General features: G+C 41.0%; 1 protein-coding gene and 1 long non-coding RNA gene across 2 annotated transcripts; one reads left to right on the forward strand and one right to left on the reverse strand.

Moving 5' to 3' along the window:
* Positions 1-368: 368 nt before the first annotated feature.
* On the reverse strand, positions 369-13595 carry rasa1b (RAS p21 protein activator (GTPase activating protein) 1b). The gene is made up of 25 exons (XM_031577780.2): positions 12325-13595; positions 11655-11807; positions 11170-11305; positions 10953-11023; positions 10631-10748; positions 10462-10493; positions 10243-10295; positions 9987-10137; positions 9426-9504; positions 9078-9201; positions 8833-8992; positions 8424-8511; positions 8209-8289; positions 7939-8096; positions 6730-6806; positions 6211-6386; positions 5697-5856; positions 4521-4663; positions 4158-4273; positions 3950-4036; positions 3727-3794; positions 3054-3142; positions 2888-2965; positions 2574-2708; positions 369-1153 (listed from the first exon to the last, which is right to left on the reverse strand). Exons 1-25 carry the CDS (start codon positions 12792-12794, stop codon positions 1070-1072), a joined length of 3087 nt encoding a protein of 1028 aa, XP_031433640.1. The 5' UTR covers positions 12795-13595; the 3' UTR covers positions 369-1069.
* Positions 13596-18138: 4543 nt separating this feature from the next.
* On the forward strand, positions 18139-18919 carry LOC116222966. Its single transcript, XR_004164857.1, has 3 exons — positions 18139-18166; positions 18486-18539; positions 18686-18919. It is a non-coding gene; the product is annotated as an uncharacterized LOC116222966 (long non-coding RNA).
* Positions 18920-21544: the final 2625 nt, after the last annotated feature.

Raw genomic sequence — 21544 nt, forward strand, 5'->3', positions numbered from 1 at the left:
TAGAGGCTCCTCTCCTCACCAGATCCACATATATCCATTTCTAATTATTTTAGTAATAATAATCATAATAATAATAATTATGATTATTATTATAATGATGCATAATTAAATGATAATAAATGGGTATCTAATATTGTAGTATTACTGCCTTTTGAAACGTTTTATTATTATTATTTTTATATTGATCTGTTTTCTAATGTCCGTTTTAAACTTTGGACAAAAGCATCTGCTAAATACTATAACCATATTTGACATCCCTTCACAGATTAGAGCATTACTTAAGAGTTCTTATAATGTATAATCAGTTCAAAAACTGATGTGAACCAGTACATTTTGATATGAATAAATAGAAAAGAACAAATATTGGGTTTGATTGAAAAAGATTGCACTCAGATTTATTTCCAAATACATTACAAAAAAGATCATAGAATATTTTACAAAAAGCAGAATGGGTGCATGCATTCCTGATAGAAGACATTTCATTTCTGTCATACTGTGCATTTCAAGGAGTTCTGTATCTTTGTGCTTAGGCTTCCTGTCATTATACGTCATCATATGAGAGAATTCAAATTTGTAGAAGACTCAAAAACATAATTGAAATAAGTATTTAAAAAAATCTTCAAAAATCTTAGGTCTTTAACAGTTCATCTAGTTTGATATCTTGATTACAACAGGAGAATTGTTTTGATACAAAATGCCTTCTTTTGCAATATACCCTTCCTCTATAAAACAGATATAAAACACAAAATAACATAGTTAATTAAGAGCTGGTCTCGGCACTTGTGTATACATTGTCATAATCAGGAATCAGTCATATGTCATACATAAAGCATTGGGGCCCATGGCCTGTCTTTGACCACACTTCAAATATCAAACATGGACCAGGATACACTTTGGAAATAGATATCTTTGAGATGTGTGTACCCATGGCTTAACAGTCACAACGGAAACTAGTAGCAAGACCCTTTCTGCTCCCCTGCTATCGCTTTTGCATAGTGTCTGCGTGAGACAGTTCTATTGGATAACGGGACAGTTTGGTCAAGTGGTGTGGAAGAGACAATGGCGCCTCCTATCTGCTGCTGTTGGAAGGTGCGTAGTGATCTTGTCTTTGTTGAAGAAGCTCAGTGATTGCCAGAAGCTTTTTCAAGATGTGCTGCAAATATGCAAAAAAAAAAGAGAGGAGAGTTTGGTTTGTGAGTACCAGAACAGTTCACACGCGCGCGCGCACACACACACACACACACACACACACACACACACACACACACACACACACACACACACACACACACACACACACACACACACACACACACACACACACACACACACACACACAATCTAATTATGACGGCCATTGCTGTGATGTAAAGGTTCAAAGTTCATGACCTTTGACACACTGCTTCGTCACTATATTTTTGGTGAATTTCGTCCATTCCTCCATTTGCTCACATCTCCTAAAGATCCATCTGGCTTGCTCAACTAAATTGTTCCCTTTGGCCCACAAAATTCAGCAGCTAATACATGGCTGTGTGGATGGCCAATCTTAATGGAATTTTGTCATGTGCAGGGTATTATAAAACAAACAGTCCAAGCAAATTTCATGTCACTGTACCTTATTTTATGGAATAGCTTATTGGCTTATTTAGTGGGGTAGCATAATCTAGTGGGTTCATCATCACCCAGTTTACATTCAGCGTCTCGTCAGTGACCAAAGTTGTTTAGGCCCGTTTTCCCATCACAAATACCATTGCTGAAGAGATCAAATAAATCAGATATAAGCAGCTTGCTTGTTTTTCTAATCCACGAACCATGGGCAAACAGTGGCTATCACAGTCAATATCGATGTCCATTTTGCTAATATGTATCAAAGTTTAGGCCAATTTCACCAACATAGCAAATTAGTGACAAAATATTGTTGATATGGATATGACCAACAAAGTCCAATATCATCATTTAGATGTAAGTTCACTAATTTTAGAGTGTTATGCTAGCAGCCATGGCTCATGTCGCTAATCGCCGGGTTTTGAACTAAAATCTCCTTTCACACAGCCAACTCGTTTCCTTTTCAAATGCCAGTATGCAGATGAACTCCCGTGAGGGTCAACTCTGTATCATTGCAATGCAGTTGATGAGTCAGAGGCCAGGGTTAGGTGAAATGCTCCTAGATTGAAATGCTTTTGGTCATGCTGGTGTTGCACAGTCATTTTTAGATTATTTGTTCTTTTGCTCATTACAGCAAAGTGACGTACTCTAGCTACTCAACAGATCTAGAAAGAACCTTTCTTTCTATGTCTAATGAGCTAGTCCATGAGTACTACAACGTGCTTAATGATGTCATTTACTATTATATCAGTTGGCAACTATTTTTATAGTCTTGTATAGTAAATATATAGTCTATTATATACTTGTATATACAGATTTCCCATTAATCCTTTTACATTCTATACATATATACATGCTCTACCAGATTTGTGTAACAATCTACTCCCACATGTGCACAGTCTACATTCTTAAACGGCTGCATTAGACACTGAAGTCCCCCAAAAGAAATCAGACAGAAGTGTGGACACCTGTTGGACTCCACGTTCGTTGCTGAGGGTGCGCAGCTCGTCGGAGTGGCTGACACACAGCTGATGCAGTGCAGCCAGGTCCCGCGGCAAGTCTGTCGTAAAGTGCTCTGTAGTGTCAGGTAGCTCAGGAACATTCTACACATTAAAACAAAAGTACAAGTTTGAACCTTAGTTTGAAGAATTATTTGAGGGTCAAAGTTATTTAAAAAAAAAAATAGTGTGTAGACATATTACGGGGAATGATTCGGTAACAAAGAGCAAGAGGGAGAGAAAATGAGACTTGTTTTCAGTTTGAGTCAATATGAATGACCTACCCCAAGCTCATCCAGAAACATAATCATTCTGTCCTTGTTGCTCTTGATGAAAAGGTTCACACCCTCCATATATGGCTCCTGTATCAACAATTCAGAAGATTAAAAAGCTTGATCTGGATCTATACTCCACTGAAAGAGGCAGAAGGATGTGTATCTTCCATCTTACCTTGGTTCCAAACTCGACCAGATTGGCCAGGCTCTGCACAGCTTTGGCTACCAGAGTGAGGGTCCGTGAGGCAGTAGGTGAGGGAGGATCTTCAAGTAACATAAAGGCAATGGTTTAGGACTTGTTTCATGCAATCAAATTCTTCAAGAGACACGGGAGTGGCAGGATAAGAGGAATCTATGATCTGCTGTTTGGGAGTTGGTCATGTTAGATGTAACAAGTTGGGATCAGTGGCATGAATCAAACGGTGGTAACCGTTGTGTAACGCTATTGTAGCCAAATCATTGTTGCATCTTCGACTGAAGACATCGTAGTGTGTCCTTTCAACCTGATTTTGCTACCAGTTTATTGTAAATGGGTTTAATTTGAGCACTAACCATTGTAGTATATATCAGTTACATAACGTTAACGATACTGTTGCAAAAGGTCAACACGAGGAACTGTGCACATTTATTTAGCGAATCAGAGGTGGCCATTATTATTTTGAAAGCAACATCGACTTGTAACGTAAGGTCTTCCACAGCAGCAAAGGCTACTAAAGTAGACTTAGCAGCACCTGATTTGTAACTTCAATTTCATAGTACATTTAGATCGATCCAGGAGTCTGCATATTGATGTAGTCGCATCTTTAATGTTAAAACCGGTTTCAGTGAATCGTTACACCCCTACTTACCAGTGATTATGTTAAATATTCTAGGGTTGACAATAGCAGGACAGATCAGCCTCAGGAAGACAAACCCACTGCAAAAGAAAGATTTGTTTTCATTAAGGACAACTGGTTGTGAATGACCAGGCAGAAATAACACGGGGAAAAATCTGTCCACACACATCTGAACATTAAAACAGAATTAAAAATCATAAGGACACTGAAAAGTCCTAATCAAATAAATGCTTACCTCACAACTCTTGTTCTCATTGTGACATTCAGTGGCCATTTCTGTTGAACAGATTTTTGTAAACACCCATAAATGAACCTCAGGGTCCTGTGGGAGAAAATAGACATTAAAGTAAAGGGTCAATTACATAGATGTCCCGAACAGTACTGTAACCAACACATGTGACAGAGCATGAATATTTAAAGGATTTAGAACGTGGTCTACTTACGGAGGAAGAATCTCAGCAGCCATAAAAATCTTCTCCACCAATTCAGACACAAGACTCAAGAGGTGGGTCAAATTCACATTAACATCATCATTCTTCTCCATCTTTGAGGGATTTAGCTGAATTGGAAAACATTTCAGTAAAGACAGTTATATATAAGTGCTTTAAGAGCATGGACTGGCTCAAAGGGCAAAAGTAGGAAGCCCAATAGCTGATCATGACAGTGGAGAGTTCAGTATCAAAGAGAATTGAAGAAAACATATCTCTGGACACCACTCTGTTTGACAAGACTGGTGTCATTGCTAAAGGTATTTTAACAAATATTTTGAAAAACATTCTCGCTATTAGTCAGGGAGAAGAACCCACCTCACAGGACTGTTTGCAGTCCATAATCTTTAGGATGGTGTTTTTGAGTGCATGGTGCACAAATGCAGTGGCCGTGGCCTTCATATATTGATCCATAAGTGTGCTCGCCAGTGTTGTGGCACGAAACAGTGTGGAGGCTTCATCTGAAATACATAGAAAAGGAAATAATGTACACAGAAATAGTTACTCCATATCTGCTAGTTCTAAGCTATAAAAGGATGCCAAGTTAGCCTTCAGCATTTAGCACAGTGTTCCACTATACGCATTCAACAGTGGTGAAACATGCAATTACATATGTTAAGAAGCTAAAGATATTATAGGTTAATGCTACTGGTCTAATGTAAGGGGCAAATAACTACCGCCAGCCAGAGGTTCAGCAAGTGAGACGGCTTATAAGACCAGTGGTGTAGTTAGACATTGAGATATTAATGTTAAGCCTAAATGGTTCTCATTCATGTTACAATGTCCAAATCTGACAAAACACAGTGCCTGTACAAAAAAAAGAGCTATCCACACCCTCTTAGAGTTACCCACTACACTACACCCACAAAAGCGTTTATTTCACATTAGTAATATTACTATGATGTATTCATATGACTAATGACAGATATTTACAGTGATATATTGGGGGGAATAAGTCATATTTGACTCAGAATGGGGGGTGGTTCCTGAGCACCCCATCGCCCCTGGCACCATCAGTGTAGGCCTACATCATTGTACAGTACTTTTCTTTTCAACTGTGCATAGTACACACAGTACACAAATGAACTAAATATGATTTGAAATAACACTTGTCTGCACATATTAGTCGATTTAGTTTTTTCTACTACTACTATTTCTCTTCTATTAAAGAAAAGCACTGGGGGTCCAGCGTGTAGGCTCATGTCTGCGTGTACAACAGCACTGCTACTGAAAAATAATCCTAGGAGAAACACTGCCCTCTGTAAGTAGTGGGTCAAAGAGTCATTATGTATGAATAAATAGATGTCAGTCAATATAAGTGTCACTTTATTTCATATTTTTTTTATTGATATTCACTCCGAACGCTGGTGTACTACGCACACGCACCACACTCAGGTATAGCAACCCCCCCCCCTCCCTCGCTGCTGAAAAAAATCCTGGAGGAAACATTAAACATTAGTTCAGGTGCCTATGGCAGGTGAAAGGGCAGCATACCTTCCAAGCTGATCTCCTTGTCATTGAGCGCCCGGAGTAGAGGAGCCTCCATCTTCTCGTGTCTGAAGATGCGCAGCAGGATGCTGGCCAGGAGCGTGCGGTCCTGCCCACACACGTGGGCCAGTGCGTTGATCAAATGGAACTCTTTCAACAGAATCAGCTGTGGGCCCATTTAAACACATGTTATTACCCATAAAGTCATGATTCTGTCACTATCATAGGACTATTATAAAACCAGTATAATTTACATCACCCAAAACACGCATCGAGTATTTCATGTGGGCCTTGTGTAATGTGTTTACTGTCTGATTCATTCAGACAGTCAGGCAACCATGAGCACAGCAACTCAACCTTGCATAATAGATTACCAATCTCTGTACCAAACAAACTGTAGCAAACTACAATAAAGACAGATCATGAGTGAAAATGAGAAGAGCTAAAATGGTAAGGTACTAGACCAGGTCAAGGGTGTGGAGATGAGCACAGATCATCAAGAGTGACGGGAGTCTGTTACCTCTTTGAAGTTATTGTACTCTTCCTCGGGCATGATCTTCTCCATGGAGTAGCGGGCGCGGACCCTGAGCGAGCCGGTCTCCGTGCCCGTCTTCAGAGCCACGTGCGAGCTCAGGTGGAACCACTCATCAATCATCTTACCCCGCTGCAGATGGCACAGCTGGCAGACCATGAACACTGGCGGGGGGTAATGGAGAAGGGGGGGGGGGGTAAAAATGGGAAGGGTGGATCCATGATCTAACGGAAAACAGTCCTGACACACACAGACACAGGAGAGCAGGATCCAAAGACGGGAAATAATGACTACAATGGTACAAGCACAACATTCCTTGGAGCCGCCCAATCCATCCGATTTCTTGGAAGGCTTTCTAGAAGCTGTTTAACTGTTGCTAGTTCACAACACACTATTTGTGATATCCTCCATCTCCAGATAAAATGAAAATCCATGAAAAAAATGTGACTCTTTCAAAACAACCCTTGACCAGTAAATGGGAAACATGGTGTCAGATGAGATACTCACAGATATCATTCTCCTTGCTCTTCTTGGTCTTGTTGCTCAAACTGATCTCAAATCTGTTGATGTCACTTGAGAGGTCACTGATGGAGGGTGGAGTGAAGGACACAGAAGTAATTGAGTTACTCTTTATATAATCCGTGCAAACAAAGGGATCAAATAAAAAAAAAAAAGAAAACAATGCACTGCCAGATTTTTACATTCCCAACCATGGTTGATCTGTTTGGTTTACCATTAGTGTGGAATGAGGCTCTAGTAATCATTGCCCTCAAATATATCACACATATAAAAGCACCCCTTAGTGCAAACAACATGAAAACACTGTATCAAGATAATTTAAACAAGTTTAGTTTAATGTGGATGTCTCCCTCAAATGGGGGATACACTGTGCCGATTTAATCAGTTGCTTTTAAAAAGCTATTTTTGACAGTCGGGATTAAGAATCATGGTTAACACTGCTGGTGCAGTCGCTGAAGTAGCCTGCAAAAGAGGAGCAGTAATGTAGAAATGCTACAGCCTACATTTGTGGACACCCAGAATCTTTCTTTGAAGTGCCATGCCCATTTTGAGTTCCACTACAGTGGCACAGTGGCACAGTGGCAATCTTGACAATGCCTCTGGGCAGCTATTTCAGGCAAACAAGATCAGGCTCCTATCTAAATGAATGGGGAGAGATCAGGCTCCTATCTAAATGAATGGGGAGAGATCAGGCTCCTTTCTAAATGAATGGGGAGAGATCCATAACCCCATATAGGACGGTCAAACAGATATCAAAAGTACATCACGTGAACCCGCGTTTGAATCTGACGGTGTGAACACGGTATCCCCAACCGCTCAAATAAGACTAAAAAAGACTTTCTTCGTGTTGACTTGCTCACTGCGCATGCACCAAATTGCACAGCACAGCTATTACTATGGCAGCTGTGGAAATAAACAGTATGTGCAGAGGAGGCGAAACGTCAGTTATGCGGTCTCCAACAAAATACTGTACATACATACATACATACAGGGCAGGTCTTCCAGTTACAAATCTGCCATATCCATCTATCTATCTATCTATCTATTTACGGTTATAGATTCCCTCCTATTTCCCCCATTCATTTTTCTTGTCAGTGATTTATCTCCTCCCTGATGAACTCATCTTCTAAATGATGTGTGAGAGGCAAAACCTTAGAGGGAGAGGGAAAGCTGGATGGTGAATATTAATGAGCCTACTCAAAGAGAAACTCCTCAGTCCACACAGGGTTCAGGCCCTCTCGAGGATGGGTCTTGGCCACCTGGACGCTGTTCAGGCAAATGTTGCAGTAAGCGTTGTTGAAATGCTTGCTGGGTAATTTATGAGCCTCCTCAACGTTCAGGAGCAAGCTGCTGACCTAGAACGGCAGGAGAGATGAAAGAGCAACACGTGAGATACTACCAGCAGCAAGCGGTCAAACCCCCTGGGAGCCACAGGCAATCTGAGTGATGATGAGGATGACTGGTTACCTGACGTAGGCGTTTGTTAGAGGAGGGCTGAGCAGGTTTTTTGAGGTTGTTGCAGAAGGTTTGCAAACACTTCATCCAGTCCTGTGAAGTAAAAATAAAATAAAAAATAAAAAAATGTAATTATACAAAATATGAACAGCCCAATGTAAATCCTCAAGGGAAAGCTGGTTTGTTTGTTTGATACATCACCAGATACGCATGAAGCCACAGCTCACCTGTGCTTGCTCTGGAGTCTCTCCTGCAAAGTAGAAGATGTACTGCTCTTCACTAAAGTGCTGGTCCACCAACTGGAAACAGTTTGGCCTTGGGAAAAAGACAAATTACCATTATAGCTTGTCACGCACGCAGATTAGTCATTAACATTGACCCTATCAATAAAAAGTACATACACAGAGACACTAAAATATAAATACACATTACAGCTGTTTGAGCATATTTCTGTTTTAACAACCAAAAAGACATAATATTTAAACACTGAATGTATATGTTTGAAAACATCCTACGTGGTGTTTTAAGGATGTGGTCATAAATAGAATCCATCTCCAAAATATAACAGGCAATGTCAAGTCAAACACACAACCATGTGAATAAATCACTGGCTAGAGTGGGGGTTTTGGGCCTCACCTGCCAAACATACTGTCATGGACATTATAAACGGAGCACACGCTGAGGTCAATCAGCCCTTTGGGCTTAGTGGCACGCTTCTCACTCTCAAAGTAGATGAGCTGGGAGTCGTTCCCCTCCAGGATGAAGTAGAGGTTCTTCCACCGCTGCTTTCCTTTGCCTGGCAGGAACACAGGGGGAGAGCTCAGAGGACGTTCGTCTCTTCTGTGGAGACGTTCATTCAGGACTTAAACAAGTCCAAATACCTTTGTTGAAGAGGAGATATCCTTTCTTCACAATGTTCTTGTAGAAGGCATCTTTTGTCTTTCTGCGGATCGTGTTGTAGATCTCTTTGCCATCCATGATATCAGAGAGCAAATGCTGTTGGTGCTGGGGAACAGTGTAAATAATAAATGAATCAATTAATGAATTAAAAAAAGAGAAACAAATTAACTTAGCTTCATTAATTAAACAGATATCCCGATGGACAATGGAATAACGACTAAAACGACTTCAGGTCCTGAGAAGATGACAGGAACTGGGGTGTTGTGTGGCTCAGAGGACACAAATGTGAATTCAGGATGCTCATGATTAGATGGAGGTCTGTGACTTACCTGGACAGACACAGGCTCTCTCAGGTAGTAGCCCTCCACAATTTGCTCCCTTTTGTAGTGGTCAATGATTGCGTCAATACTGTAGACGAGAGAAATGTCACCCCATCAGAACAAACTGTGCTGCATAAACTGCAGCGTCATGATGAACAGCAACACAATACCAGTACGTGCAAAAGAGAAACGGTAGTGTGCAAAGCAAACTCAAAACCACTTTTATCATTCTGTCTGGAAAGCTTTGCCTTCTCATCTACGCAGTACACACAACAATGAACTAATCATGATGCTTCAGAGATAATCTTTCATTCAAGTTTTCATACAGCTCACTAAAGGGTAAAGGAGCAAACCGCTAGAAAAAGAAGCTAACTTCCTGTCATTTGAAAGTAAATTGATATAAGGTGACAGTGAGTTACCTGTCCAAAGAATCTGCTAAACCTTTACACCTAACAATAACCCATTTTACCATTTTTGACTTCTTTGCCATTTAAAATTATGTCATAAACCCTGCTCAGGTCATAACAGCTTCTACCTAAAAGAGCTCTTAGAATCACCAGTGCTTCTGACCTGCTGTAATATCTTCCACCCATCATAAACTGGTTGCTGGGCGTGGGGCAGATCTTGAAGCGCTGAATGCTCTCATTGGTTCGGAAGAAGAGAGAATAGTCCCCTGGGGTGCTGTCTGAAGGCCGCACTAAAAAGCTGCACACCTGCCCAACTGAACCAGAAACACAGATTTATCCAACGTCAGTTAAACTAAGTGATTGGACAACAGTATATTTTGATAGCAAGTTTGTATACTGAATTTGTTCAAGTGGTTTACCATTCATAAGTAGGTTGTAGGCTTCTTGCTTGTTGATCTTGCCGTGATACCAACTGTAGAGTTACAGCCATGGTCAAAGTAGAGCAACAAAAAACACTCAAGCAATTTAACATTAAAGGCATGTCAGTAAACATCAAACCGACCAATAAATGCCAACCACATCCTAATATTCCATCAGTGTTAATTACTATATACCAAACGGAAAAAAAGAACACCTACACTTTTCCTTCATGTGGATCCTCTTCTTTTGCCTTAAAAAATAAAAATGCCGTGTTAAATGAACAATGATCTGCCTTGTAAAAAAGAAGTACACTTCAGTCTAATATCATAGCAGTAAGCAAAAAGGCTGTGGTAAATTTGGTGAACAGAAAACACTGAAATTACAAACCACTTCCTCCACTAGATCTTCCACAATCAGCCCCTGCTCATCTGTGCGGACATTAGTCACCCACATCCAACCGTCTTCCAGTTCATTGTGAACGATAAACATGTCCCCTTTCAGGAAACTACAAAAGCCAAGCAGAGGCATTAAGCAAACGGCACAAGGATTAAGGATTAAACCCTCACATAAACTCTTAAATCTTTATCTACTATTAATTCTTAAGTAAAAACCATCATCTGAAACAAGCACTGTGTCTGAATTATCCATGTGCCCTTTAGTGATTTATCTAAGACAGCAATGACATGTTGTCCCATGCAGAATGTCTTACCTGATTTCTGGAGTTTCAGGCACTTTGGTGTATGGCAATATTGCTCGCACTCTTCTGCGATGCTCCACTGGCTATAATATAATATAGTAGTTCTTTACTGAACCTCCACATACAGTTTAGTAACACAAATTGTTTTATAAATACACAACTTTGCTCACAAAATACTGTAATTTTGCCCATAGACCTTACAGCACTCACTGAAAAGTGAAACATTTACCTCTGGAGGCGCCACTGGATATAAGAGGTTCTCTCCTTTAAGCAAACAGGAAACGTAGCTGTAATAGCCAATCAGGTCGGACAGGGAGGAGAACCGTCTGCCTCCTATATAATAGTCTCCACACATGGCAATAATCCTGCACAGGCAAAATATCAGAAAATGACAGATTACAAAAACGTACATGTTAAGATGCAGCCATTAAACTTAAACTGACATTTAACTGGCCTTCTGATACTAAGCTGCTTACGATACCATGGATGTAGATGTTGTTAGGCTATGTTTTCCAGTGCTGTTCTACCTTAGCCACAAAGTAACAGGAAGACGTTGCAAAATACACTATATATTTGTGGATCAGATGGTTATTTGAAACCAGTTCAGCATAACACTTGATGTGTGGCATTGCCTCCATGTGGATGTGGGCGAGGGGATGGGTGTGTGTGTGTGTGTGTGGTATGTGAATGCATAAGGTCCATGTGCAGCTATACCTGAAGTGGTTCACCACATTGGTCATGCTGAGGAAGGAGAGCACAAAGGAGCCAGGCCGCCGGTCGCTCTCCCTGATGAGATAGCTGCCAGGGTTCCTGGCCTGCTGCAACCGCTCCTCAGCCATGGTCCGATCCAGTTTCCCATGATACCACCTGTCATAATAGGGATCATAATAATCTGAGATAAACACTAGTTTCCTAACCATCTGATTAGGGGCAACCTCAAATATAAGCTACTAATTAATAGTTGCCCAGTAGTCATTATCCAACTGACAGTCGAATTTACTTGAACTGCAGTATCAACAACTGCAGCAGCAGCAACAACTATAACAACTATTTCGCATCTAATAATTATAATAACCTCTAGACACAAACGCAGGATTTAAGCAGTTGGCCCTGAGATCCGAGTTTTCAGATGTAATGGGCTAAACCCTAAATCCCTCCCTAATCCCCGTGGAAACTACAAATCGATTGTTACTTTCAGGCTTTGTATCCTTACAACCTGCACGCCACCTCCAATCGTTTCTTGGTCATGTTTTAGCAACACTAGAGTGAATATCCCCACCAAATAAATTATACTAACAAACCACGGAGAATTTTAAACTATGGTCACTAATTAGGATTTATGAGCATGGGGGACTGACTTAATTAAAATTGATAATGAACTTACTGATTAAGTGGAGGGGCGGTGAGGGAGAAGACAACTTCCTCTTCTTCGTATTCCTGGCAGTCCAGTCCATCGCCTTCATCCACCGTTCCCAATATCCCACAAGTGCGGGGCGGTGGCACCAGGGGAAGGGCAGCGCTCCCATCCGGACTTGCGGTGTTGGGTAATATCTGACCACCAATTCCCTCCGATGGGAACTCTGCCACCCTGTTCCCATCTTTATTAATCTGTGATACTGTTCCCGGTTTCGATTCCACCCCAAGTGACCAGTCTAACGACATCCGATGGGACACTTCTGGTGACCCCAAGGTGCGGTTAGTGTCCATAGCTAAGGTCGGGCCCGTCTCCGGCATCCGCATCCTCGGCTTTGGACAAAACGCAAATCGGGCTGTGTCCAATACTCCTGCGCCATCTATCTGTGTCACCAGCGAAGCAGGGTCCGTCTCCTCGCCACAGTCCTCTGTTGCCATCATTTTCTTTCGTCAAAACGTTTCAAGAAGTTAGTTATTTTAATTGGGGGAACCGGTCCCTCCTCTCTACCACTCACAGTACTTTCTCCCTAAACTCTGACAACTTTTAAACAACTCCGAAACAATCTCTCCACTTCAGCAGCTAACGTTCCCCTCTCAGTGTAACAGCTAACTACTTGTAGTGAGCCCGTTAGCTAGATAGCTTCCTAGGTGATACTTGCAATAGCAAGTACACGGGACCTACGTTTTAAGTCGTCATGATAAATGTCAGTCCAGCTGCTAAGTTTGCACTATTTAAACTATAGTGTTAAAGCAAAATTTCACGCGGCAACATATTTGTCAGCATAGCTTTGTTTTCTCTCCCAGCGTCAGCTGGACTTGCAGTCCACTTGTACCTTAGCTAGCTAGCTATCTTGAGTTTACTTCGCCATTTATCTAGCTAGGTAGCTAGCAAAGTTACTACCTAGCTAGCCTAGTGCAACTGAATCAGTGCGCTCCGTTAACAGAAGCTGGTCAAAGCCTTCTGTGTTTTGACAAAGTTTCTTTCCAGCATCCGTTGCATTTCAGGGAGTCTTACCAGTCGTATGCTCTTGAACATGTCTCAAAACTTTAAAATAGACACACAGGTCAGCTTTTTCGACGATTAGGCATCCACCTCGTAGTCATTTAGCTGGCTTGTAACATAGCTGGTGTCATTCGGTCACGGCTGCACCCTCCCTTTCTCCCTGTTCGACTTACCCCTGTACCCTCTTGTATTATCCTTAGAGCGCGCGTGCCCGTTTGAATACAGTTGTGCAAGGAAATCACTAAGCTAACATTTCTGTGCACATTGTAGCCCGGGCTGTAGGATTCAAGTTATGATAAAACGTGCATCAAGGCATATTGTTTGTTTGTGCTATGGGTGACCAAAAGGAATAGCTAGGCTACTTATAGTTGTCAATGCAGTTGCTTTTTTTTTAATCAAAGGTGAAACAGCTAGTAAGAACATTGTTTTATCCTTTGCCTACTCTTAACAAAAAATTGTTAGAGTAGAGAGGTTCTTTGACATGAATTCTTCAATCCCTTATCAGCTTCAGTTCCATATCACAGGATTGGTAACGGCACCTCATAGAGTGCTTAACTAAAGGTAACAATTTGTTTCCTTGTTAGTGACATTTGGTTGATAAAGCAAATGGCCTAAATAACAATAGACAACTAGACCTGTATCTTTAATACTATAATTAAAACAAATTCTGCTATAGACTTTCCTGTGAAAAAATCACTGTGTCCAACAACTGTGTATTTAATTATGGCAGCCAAATAATGACCATCATCACAATCAAAGCAGTAAGGTGTATAAGTAAAAGATCATATCTGTTTGGTAACATGAGCTGAATGCTACAGATGCGTTGATGTTTTTAGTTCCACAAATACTTAATTTGAGTTCTGAGGTCATGGGAGTTCAGTGTTGACTTTGATTTGTGCAAGTTTGTCTTTGTCCAGTAGATGGTACCATTGGGGAAGATTTCCACCTGAGTGAGTTTTCATGGCACTTCTTCGCAGAAAATCATGTTGAAACAGGGGATGGAAGAAGCAATTAAATTACTAGGAGCCTCAAAAATTACTGCGCATCTCTTTTCAGCCTACCACATTCTCCGAAGTTAAAGAGACAAGGCATGAAGGTCAGTGATGTTAGCATGACCTTTATACCACATTCTGACAGAGGGCATGTCTTACGCATGTCTTAGACGTGACAAACATCCTAATCAAGAATCGCTCCGTAAAAGAGGAGGAGCAGAATAGAGACCCTTCATTTAAATGAATGTATTGTAATGTAATCTGTCTTTCTGTTAACACAAACACATACGAGACATATATATGCTGTATACATACAAGCATGCAGTGTCTGACACTGAGAGTGTCGTTACTGAACAACTGCAGGGGGAGACAGAAACATACTCAACACTGGCTTTCTCTTGGAATTTAACAGTGAGCAGTTATGAACCCTACCAACTCTTGACAACTTAACATGCCACAGGTCCCTTTTGACCATAGTACGGAAAGGAGCCGATGGGCATTTATCCAAACAGTGCTAAAGAAAATGATAAAACCTCAATGTCAAATTTCCACTGCGGATACCACTGTGGTTTAGGTCATTATAGGTAACAGGTACATACTTGTGTAAGCAACACACAGAGGCCTGATATGACCAAAATAGCAATCTCATCTCTCTCTAATTTCATGTGTTTCTCTTGATGAAATATACTGTGTAGGAATAGCACTTGAACCTAACCACTGCAAGGGAATCAGCATAGGGAATTCTCTCTTCTGATTCTTATTAACCTATTTTTCCAGTCTGACTGAAGATACCCCTACTCCCACCTTCTCACCTCATGCTTCAGGCCTTCATGTTCCTTTTGTGTATTCAAAGTGTTTTCTGCAATCAGAGCCCTTGTCCCTGTGGTAATACTGGGGATTTAGAGCAAATTAGATGGAGGCTATATATGTGTTCCAGTTGTTTGCTCTGATTCGTAAGCATATATTCTCTTTGGATAGGTTAATTGATGTGCTGTTTTAAATGTGTAATTGGCAGAAACTGAATTATGTAATTGGCAGAAACGGAATTACACATTCAAAGAGACAGAAAAACAGACAGACAGACAGACAGAGACAGAGACAGAGACAGAGAGAGGATGTCCAATCAATTGCCATAGCCCTGTTTTCTTTATACATAAACTGACTGAATGAGGGACCCAGAATTTATAATCTGCAGATCTTTCAATATGTCTTCAGAATCAGAATCAGAATGGGATTTATTGTTTATTTATGTCTTGTTCCCATTAGCAACAGCCAGTCATTTCAATTGCTCTTGGTGTGATACCAGTAAATTGGACCTGCCTTATTATCCCATTGAGACCATGGCCATGTAGAGCGAGTTCAATAGGTATTTACGTGCTGACCAGGGTAATGCATCAGCATTGGCCCTTCTGAAGCAAAGAGTCAATAAAGGCAACACTATAATTTCAACATCAATCTTGAGTTAATGAGAAGACACAAAGATTTGCCACTTTTGACCTATGTGAAAGCAGCATAATTATAAATTCTGCCACTCACTAACTCACTTGCATATGGGCTATGAGCACCCAGTGAATAGATAATGAAACACACTGACCTGCAAGTGTGTAAGGGCAGAAATCAATGTCAAAAGTCTTATGGTGTTCTCTACAGTGTCTTCCCCATGTATTAGATTGAATACAAATGGCTGGATTACATAAATGATGACATACAACTCTAAACTTATTTTGCTTATATGTAAATGCGTCTATTCACATAATGTTTTTTTTTTATGGCTTACATATTCGATTCTATTGTTGTTTAGAAAATGATTATATAGAAAAAAAATGCGTCCGTTTCACCATACCATCAACGGCTTGTTATTTTTATTTGCCTTAGTTGTGCCTTAAAGTCGAATTATACTTCTGCGTCGGTGTCCGTCCTCTTTACGGATGGGCAGGGAAACGGATTTGGACGGATTCGGACGTACTGTTTTTGATTTATACTTCTCCAACGGCTGTGGGTGTTGAAAACAATTCACCACCAGAACAGTAGGTGGAGCAACGTTTTTTTTTGTTGCAGACGAGCTGCTCCGTGAGGTCTTTGTATGATAGAAGTCGTTAATTGTTTGTCTCCCACCCGGGTTCTTCACCAATCAAAGCTTTACGGAAGAGAGCTACTAAGAGAAGATAGGTTTGAATCGATAAGCAAGAATCGTTATGGAATCGGAATCGTTAAAATCTTATCAATTCTCATCCCTACTGACCAGTGAATGGACCTTCCAGACACAGGTGTCGCTATACTACAATCACTTGAGACACATTCACTTCACACTGATCCCCATTTCACTAATTGTGAGACTTCTAGCACCAATTGGCTGGACCTCTGTTGAATTAGGTCAGTCTATTTAAAGGGGGTGAATACTTATGCAATCACTTATTTTTAATACATATTTTTATTTAATTGACATAACTGTGTAGAAATCTGTTTTCACTTTGACATTAAAGAGGGCTTTTTTGTGATTTTTTTTGGTCCAAAAAGCCAACTTATATTGACCATGACTGATTTATAAAAGCAATAAAAGGGTAAAACATCCAATGGGGTGAATACTTATGCAAGGCACTGTATGTGCTGTGAATTTGGCTATTGTATCGTATCCTCACAGGAAAACCATCGGCAAGATGAAGTTTTCACTCAGCTCATCTGACCCTTGGAGGCCACTAGTCTGTTAAAAGTTAATTTAAAACATACATAGTTAAAGTTACAGTCCGCTTATGAGTTTCAATGTATCTCTGTATTAATATGTTTTATTACAGGGTGGTAGCTCATGTATGGCTGTTTTGTTTGACTTTATAAGGTTGGTTGCCTTCGCGAGGCGCAGACCAGGGATAAAATGCTGAATCTGTCCCTACAAGAGACATGAGGCCCAGGGGTACGTACAACGAACTCATAGTGGGGAGAAAACTCCCCAGTCAGTAGTCGACTAGAACAGAGCAGATCAGATCTGGGTCTGATCAACAGCTGCTACGGTGATGATGATGATGTTGATGATGATGATGAAGTTGATGGTGATGATGAAGTTGATGGTGATGATGTTGATGATGATGGTGATGATGCTGATGATGAAGTTGATGATGATGATGATGAATGTGGTGGTGATGATGAAGTTGATGATGATGATGATGAATGTGGTGGTGATGATGAAGTTGATGATGATGATGATGAATGTGGTGGTGATGATGAAGTTGGTGATGGTGGTGATGATGGTGATGTTGATGATGATGATGAAGTTGATGGTGATGATGAAGTTGATGGTGATGATGAAGTTGATGGTGATGATGGTGATGATGAAGTTGATGGTGATGATGTTGATGGTGATGATGTTGATGATGATGGTGATGATGAAGTTGATGGTGATGATGTTGATGGTGATGATGCTGATGATGAAGTTGATGATGATGATGATGAATGTGGTGGTGATGATGAAGTTGATGATGATGATGATGAATGTGGTGGTGATGATGAAGTTGATGATGATGATGATGAATGTGGTGGTGATGATGAAGTTGGTGATGGTGGTGATGATGGTGATGTTGGGGATGATGAAGTTGTTGGTGATGTTGGGGATGATGGTGATGATGATGATGATGATTGTGATGGTGGTGATGATGAAGTTGATGATGATGTTGATGGAAGTAGTGGGTGCAAGGATTTCTAACTGTATCTATGAATTTACAGTACAGTGTTGACATGACTGAACTAGATAATAATGACCAGACACATCACTGTAATAGAGTTACCAGAGTCAAAATCACCGTCAGGATTTTGGACCCAAATTATAGGTGATAAAAAAGAATACACTTGAATTTCCTGACAACCTGACTTTTTTGGAAAATATTGCAGTAATAAGATAAAATTGGAAATAAGGTGTTATGAACGTGTCAACTACATATTCCACATACCTCCCTGATTTCCTCTGGTGAGTTTCAGTTCATGTGGATAACCACAAGGTGGCAGCAAATCCTCTCCCTCAGTAAATTGCCAAGACTAGTGGAATTTGCTCGATTTATTGTGATGCAGTTTAATTGTATTTTGTAACTTCACTGGGAGATAAGAAAAAAAAGTGTTAGTCTTCTTCTCTTAATGATTTTGTTCATCCAGCTTCTGCGATCTGAGAACCATCTTCGCTGTCCAGACATATGGAATCTCTAAACCGTAAGAGACAGCTGACCAGTAATGATTCAGCCACAGTCCTGACATTCAGTGATTGACCTTTTGACTGAGCCAACTCAAATATAACTAAATATTCTCTGTCGTGTTTGTGTGCGTGTGTTTGTGTATGATTATGTGTGTTTTCACAGGATGTATGAGCATCTTATCCCTTACGTCACACTCAGCGTCACCTTCTTATCTCTTTGTATTCTAGGTTACAGTTACTACAGATATGTGTATATATTCCGTGAAATACAAGAAAGGGCAAAAGCTAAAAAATCTTAAAAACTCTGTTTTTAGTTTATAAAAATCAGTTTATAAAAATATTTTAATAAAGCTTGGTGTTAACGGTGTTTGGTGATATTTGCATTGGAAATCATTTATTGTTATGTTCTATAAACAGTTTAAAAATAAATGTTTCACCCCTTACATTTGGTTACACTGTCCTGTGTTTTACACGAGAAACATGTTCATTGAAATAATATGATTTTATATTAAGTGTTAACTGTGCTTTCTGTCTTTTGAATAAACGAAAGATAGAAAATAATTGGCAAAAGCCTCTGTAAGCCTTGCAACAGATGTTTACGTCCCAATAATATGATACGATATTATTTAAATGAAGACTAGATCAAGTGATATCAAGTCGGTTATGAGCAGGGACGTGCACAGGAATTTTGAAGGGCAGTTGCACCTGGTATCCTGGATCACTGACTACCTGACAGAGAGGCCACAGTTTGTCAGGCTGAAAGACTGCGTATCTGAGACTGTGTTGTGCAGCACCGGCGCTCCACAGGGGACTGCTCTCACCTGGGGTACGTTCGTCGTAGGATTGAAGCTAAGTTAATCAATTGGCCTTTTAGCCCGTTAAGATTAGCGAGCTGATTGAGAACAGCAAATATCGGTTCGTTAACGGCTGACCCGCATCCTAATCATGTGGTTAATTTCAAGCAGGCTAAAGTTATCATGGCATTTGCGCGTGCACGTCCTACTTCAAAAGGCAGGAAAGGTCGATCACCAAAACCATGATTTTCTAACGATATAATGGTTCTAAACTCAAAGAAAAGGGCTCTTTTTTTCTCCGCTGGCGAGTAGGAGATGAACATGAACGCTTATGAAGAATACAAGACCATAATCATGGCAAAATTCAACACCACCACCGCTGTGAGAGCAAGGTGTGTTGGGATGTTTATAGGGTGATATCTATGTATGAATACCTGATGGCAAGTGTCAGCTGGTATAGAGGTTTCCTCTACTGGTTTGAATCTGCATGGTTGCTAGTTCAAATCCCCTCACCTCCTTCCTCGATGTAGTTTTACATTTCCTTGGAAGTCGCTTTGAATAAAAGCGTCTGTTAAATGACTAAATGTATTACTAACAAATGCAATAAATTGAAGCAGTGAAAATAAAGTGTCTGTCTTTCTCTCTATTCTTATCATGAGTCCACCGTAATCATTTTCTACAATAATGATATGCTATGGTGTACTAATAACACTCATATAATTATGAGTGCTTTGTTCTCCGCATCACCGACACTACAAAAATGTACCACACGCAAAAAAGCGCAAGACAGTCAACTGTGGTGTTTGCAATAAATGACTCGAGAAGGTCTTGTAAATTAATGATTCCTTGTCGGCTGAATCGGTAGCGCTCATACAAGAATAATGGATCTTGGCGATCGCAAAGAACTCTCTCCCTCCGCTAATCTAACTCTAATATCAGTCCTTGGTCAATGGGATCCCTCCTTTTTCCGGGGGTGTGGCAAGCTTATCCAGCTACACTTAAGTTAGCCTGCCCTGGAGCAGGTTAGTGCTAATCGATATGTAACTATGGTGATTTATCAAAAGTTGCTTCCACGAACCAAAAAGAGGGGCGTTTTTTATCTTAGCCTGAAAATTAGCTCGCTAAACCGTTTAGCGAGCTACGACGAATACCCCCCTGTCCTGTTCACCTTGTACACATCAGACTTCACCTACAACACAGAGTCATGCCACATCCAGAAGCCTGGTGGACAACTTTGTGCAGTGGTGCAGGCACAATCACCTGCAGCTGAACACCTCTAAGACCAAGGAGATGGTGGTGGACTTTAGGAGGTCTCAGCCTCCTCTGCTACCAGTCTCCATCGAGGGGGTCAGTGTGGAGGTGGTCAACACTTACAAATACCTAGGAGTGCATCTGGACAAGAAAACTGGACTGGTCAGCCAACATTGATGCAATCTACAAGAAGGGTCAGAGCCGGCTCTACTTCCTGAGGAGGTTGAGGTCCTTCAATGTCTGCAACAAACTCCTGCGCATGTTTTACCAGTCCGTGGTTGCCAGCGTCCTCTTTTATGCTGTGGTTTGCTGGGGAGGCAGCATAAAGAAGAGGGATGCGGGGCGACTGGACAGACTGGTGAGGAAGGCGGGGGCTGTTGTGGGCACCGAACTGGACTGCCTCACAACGGTGGCGGAGAGAAGGACCCTGAGTAGGTTGCTAACTATCTTGGACAATGTCCACCACCCACTACACAGTACTCTCAACAGACAGAAGAGCATATTCAGTGGCAGACTCCTGTCACTGTCATGCTCATCGGACAGGCTGAGGAAGTCCTTTGTCCCCAGGGCCATTTAGCTTTTTAACGCCACGCGGAGGGGGAGGGAGATGGACTTCTCTGCATGAGTCTACCTCAGTCTGCCCTCCCCTGCTCATCTCATCTCAGCCCCATGCCCAGACTTTACCACTTACATATTCTGCACTTAACTTTGCACTTTCCAAACACACACATAAGCACAAGATCACTATCTTGCACTACCCATCCTCACAAGCACAAGAACACTATATTTTTTTGCACTATCCACACCAGCAGCACAAGATCACTTTCCTCCTGGACACCGACACTGTCAAAATCATTGCACTCTGTACAATAGGGTCAGACCCTTTCCTGTATCTGGAAACACTCTGTGTGAATATGTTCTCCCTATGTGTATGTATATGTGATTTATGTATGTATGTCGGTGAGGTGTATATGTGT

The sequence above is a fragment of the Clupea harengus genome, chromosome 12 (assembly GCF_900700415.2).
Source record: "Clupea harengus chromosome 12, Ch_v2.0.2, whole genome shotgun sequence".
NCBI lineage: Eukaryota > Metazoa > Chordata > Actinopteri > Clupeiformes > Clupeidae > Clupea > Clupea harengus.

Excerpts from the sequence above, each read along its gene's own strand:
- rasa1b (XM_031577780.2), bottom strand. The coding sequence starts at position 12,794 with ATGATGGCAACAGAGGACTGTGGCGAGGAGACGGACCCTGCTTCGCTG. Across the intron at positions 10,749-10,952 it reads CCTGAAACTCCAGAAATCAG|TTTCCTGAAAGGGGACATGT; the intron begins GTAAGACATTCT and ends TGGCTTTTGTAG. Across the intron at positions 5,857-6,210 it reads AGTACAATAACTTCAAAGAG|CTGATTCTGTTGAAAGAGTT; the intron begins GTAACAGACTCC and ends ATGGGCCCACAG.